Genomic DNA, 3,290 nt, shown 5'->3' with positions numbered 1-3,290 from the left:
GAAATGCCCATCATTGTAATCTACTCACTCCATTCCAAATTATAAGTCGCTTTGACTTTTTTTATATATCCATTTTGCTATGTATCTAGATATAATAATAGATTTAGATACATAGCAAAATGGATGAATCAAAAAAGTCAAACTGACTTATAATTTGGAATTGAGGGAGTATATGATAATTTTCAGGCATATTAGTTAATGGTGAGCATGTGAGTTATTTGCAAGGAAGTTAATTGTTATTCGCTGATTATATATGTTTTTTTCAAGACATGTGTGTTGTATGTGTATTTTTTTTAAAGGTATGTGTTGTATGTGTATTGTTATTTCTTAAAAAATTTATAATTATTGCTCATTGCAATGATATATTTTTTATAGAAGCGTGTGTATTGCATGTTTATGGCCCCATTCGGCTTGCTGAAACTTGACTGAAACTGGCTGAAAACACTGTTCTGGCTGAATTGTTGTGAAAGAAAAATACTGTTCCAGCTGAAAAAACAAGCCGAACAAGCCGATTTATGGGTAAGCCGAACGAGTCCTATGTCTACTAGTCTTGAAAAGAGCGTTGTTTCGCGTTTGCAATTTACTTTTAGACAGACAAGGTAATTTATTTTGTGTCAATGTCAACGATCTCGAATCCTCAGGTAATCTAAGAGGATTATGAAATTATAAGCAGCATACGTGTCACATTTACTGAGAACAAGTCAATCGCTTAGCCACTAATTAAGTCGAGTTAGAGGAATTTGCCGGTAATTACCCCCCTCGGATTGCTTGATCCATTTCTTTGCCATCAGCTTCAAATTAAACGATCCATCGCGACAAGACAAGAACAGATACTAGTACTATGGCGAGCCTCCTCAAGAAAATCGTAGACGCTGAGCAGTGGGACGCCGAGGACATCGCCGGGCGGCTGGGCATGGTCTTGCACGCCGCCTTCCTCTTCGCCGGCTTCCAGCCCTACGGCGCCCTGCCACGGTCGGGACACCTCCTGAAGAAGCAATCACGCAAGAAGGGAAGCTCGCTGTGCCTCTCCCGACAGTACACCGCGCCGGACCTTGCGCACCGCGACGGCGCGGACGCTGCCGTGCTGATGCTGTGTGTGCAGGGGAGCGACGTCGCGCTCCTCGTGTTCCTCGTCACCACCGACGGCGACGACACGCCGGAGAACGCGTACCTGGAGCGGCTGGATCTCGGCACCGTCAGGCCGCTCCTCTCCCGCAGCCTCTGTGGCGTGGAGCCCTGGGCGTCGCGGATCTGCAAGTCGCTCGCCGACGGCGTGTGCTGGGGCCTCCTCCACGAGCTGTGCCGCAGGAACGGTCTGCCGCTGAGCGGCTTCGAGTCCCTGCCCGACGACCTCAAGGGAGCCGTCTTGGAGAAGCTCACCGACGGCAAGGACCTCGCGAGGGTGGAGTGCGTTAGCTCCCAGCTGAGGCTGCTCGTGGCGGAGCGTGACCACAAGCTGTGGAAGACCTTGTACAAGGCCCTGCCTGCGCGCCGGGGCCGGGGCCGGTGGCGTCTGTGGTGGTTGTTGTTCCTCCACGACGACGCCGAGAGCTCCGACGAGGAGCAGGAGACTCTCAGTGTCGGATCGAGCTGGAAGGACATGTACGTGGAGGCCAGGCGGCGTCCCTATTATCCCTTGTTGTTCAGGCCGCGCTCGTGGTACTTCGACTCCGTTGATCTTGATCCCATCAGAATAATTCGTCGAAGGGGCCTGTTGTCATGGCCCGTTGACTACTGGTTCATCCAAGATCCGCCGGAGGACGAGAAGACAGTTCCTCCAAGGGTCGACAGAAGCGGCGGCCGCCGCCGGAAGCTGGCACGGAACGACTACAACAAGTGGCATGGTGGCGGCGCGATCCACTCGCCGTCGTCTCGCTATCGCTGGAAGCATCGCTAGCTGATCATGCATTCATGCGCTCCTCGTATGCTTGCAACTGAAATCCTGCATATATACTCAACGACTGATGCGTCTGATTTATTTGTTTCGAGATTTCGATCATGGAACGAATGGAATGGACTGGTCAGATTGTAATTAGTGCTGTTATGCTCTGCATAATCCTGACGGGTGACTATCACGCACCGCAGTAATAATGTACACATCTGAATGGTTTATTCGGAATTCAGTGTTGAATTTTAGTCAGTGTGTTGATCTCATGGTAATTCTGCTTGATATATGACTGAGGGACGTCGTATATATTGTTGATTGGTGTTGCTAGAACGTACTATCTACCATCAGAGTCGCTCGGATGTTGCAAGTTGTGATTTGGGACACTGTCTGGTCGAGAGTCAAGACAGCAGATTGGTCGTGAAGACGCGGCTCCGGAGATTCGTGGATGGTGGATGCTGACAAGTGGGAAGCCGACGACCTCGCCGCCCGGGTGGAACGGCGTCGTGGTCTTCCATGCGCGCGTACGTACTTCCTCACGAGGCACCGGCAATAGGCAGTGCTCATACCGAGAGCACTATCTGCATTTTTAAATGGGAATTTTTTACTGAGGGTCATCGGACTTGGTCGAGTTCTTCTGGATATTTTCAAATTGCACTTTTACATGTGTAAATTTATTCGAAGTTCTTGTTCATGTCCCGGTATTTTTAAATTGCACCTTTAGTTCCTTAAACTTATCTTAAGTTTTCATTCGGATCTAGCACTTTCAAAATACACACTCAGCTCTCTAAACTTGTATTGTTATATGATTACAGTCCATCCCCATCTCCCACATTGCTTTGCATGAGCCCACTCGTGCGGCCGCATCGCGTGGCACCGTGTTCATCCACCCAAATGGTGTAGCGCACCAGGGCCGAGAAGCGCGGCGGGCTCAAGAGGGATGTGCAGGCCTAGATTTTTAGGACCTGCTACATCGCTTGGCAGCCCTTTCTGTGCTTGCCTTACTACACATCCCAGCCGAGCCTTCACGGCGGTTGCATTCAACACCATCGCCGCACTCCTTCCTCTTCTCGGTCGTGCGGGAGCTCATGTTCATTCTCATCATCTCCTCGCATTCAGTTCCCCATGCACTCTCCTAGCCTTCATCACCTCCCTTTGCAACAACAGGGTTGTCGCTACAACGCAGTAGGGTGAGTGCAGCGTGCAACATTGCGGCAGAGGCGGACACGACATAGCCTAGCATGGCAACGTGCGTGCACACCACACCAATGATGCATGCATGGTGAGGACGGGGTGTTTGGATGGATGGACCATAATGATACAATAATATAACTTTACGAACTTTTAGTATGCAATTTATAAATACCGGGACCTAGATGAGAATTCAGAACAAATTTAAGGAGCC

At 49.8% G+C, this 3,290-nt stretch overlaps 1 protein-coding gene across 1 annotated transcript; it reads left to right on the top strand.

Annotated features, from left to right (window-relative positions):
* Positions 1 to 798: 798 nt before the first annotated feature.
* LOC136490748 (uncharacterized) lies at positions 799 to 2,073 on the top strand. The gene has a single exon (XM_066486944.1). It carries the CDS (start codon positions 842 to 844, stop codon positions 1,895 to 1,897), a length of 1,056 nt encoding a protein of 351 aa, XP_066343041.1. The 5' UTR covers positions 799 to 841; the 3' UTR covers positions 1,898 to 2,073.
* Positions 2,074 to 3,290: the final 1,217 nt, after the last annotated feature.

Source organism: Miscanthus floridulus, chromosome 1 (assembly GCF_019320115.1).
Source record: "Miscanthus floridulus cultivar M001 chromosome 1, ASM1932011v1, whole genome shotgun sequence".
Lineage (NCBI taxonomy): Eukaryota > Viridiplantae > Streptophyta > Magnoliopsida > Poales > Poaceae > Miscanthus > Miscanthus floridulus.
This window is presented reverse-complemented; position numbering and strand designations above follow the sequence as displayed.

Bases quoted from the DNA above. Each gene is read 5' to 3' on its own strand.
- LOC136490748 (XM_066486944.1), top strand. From the start codon at position 842: ATGGCGAGCCTCCTCAAGAAAATCGTAGACGCTGAGCAGTGGGACGCC.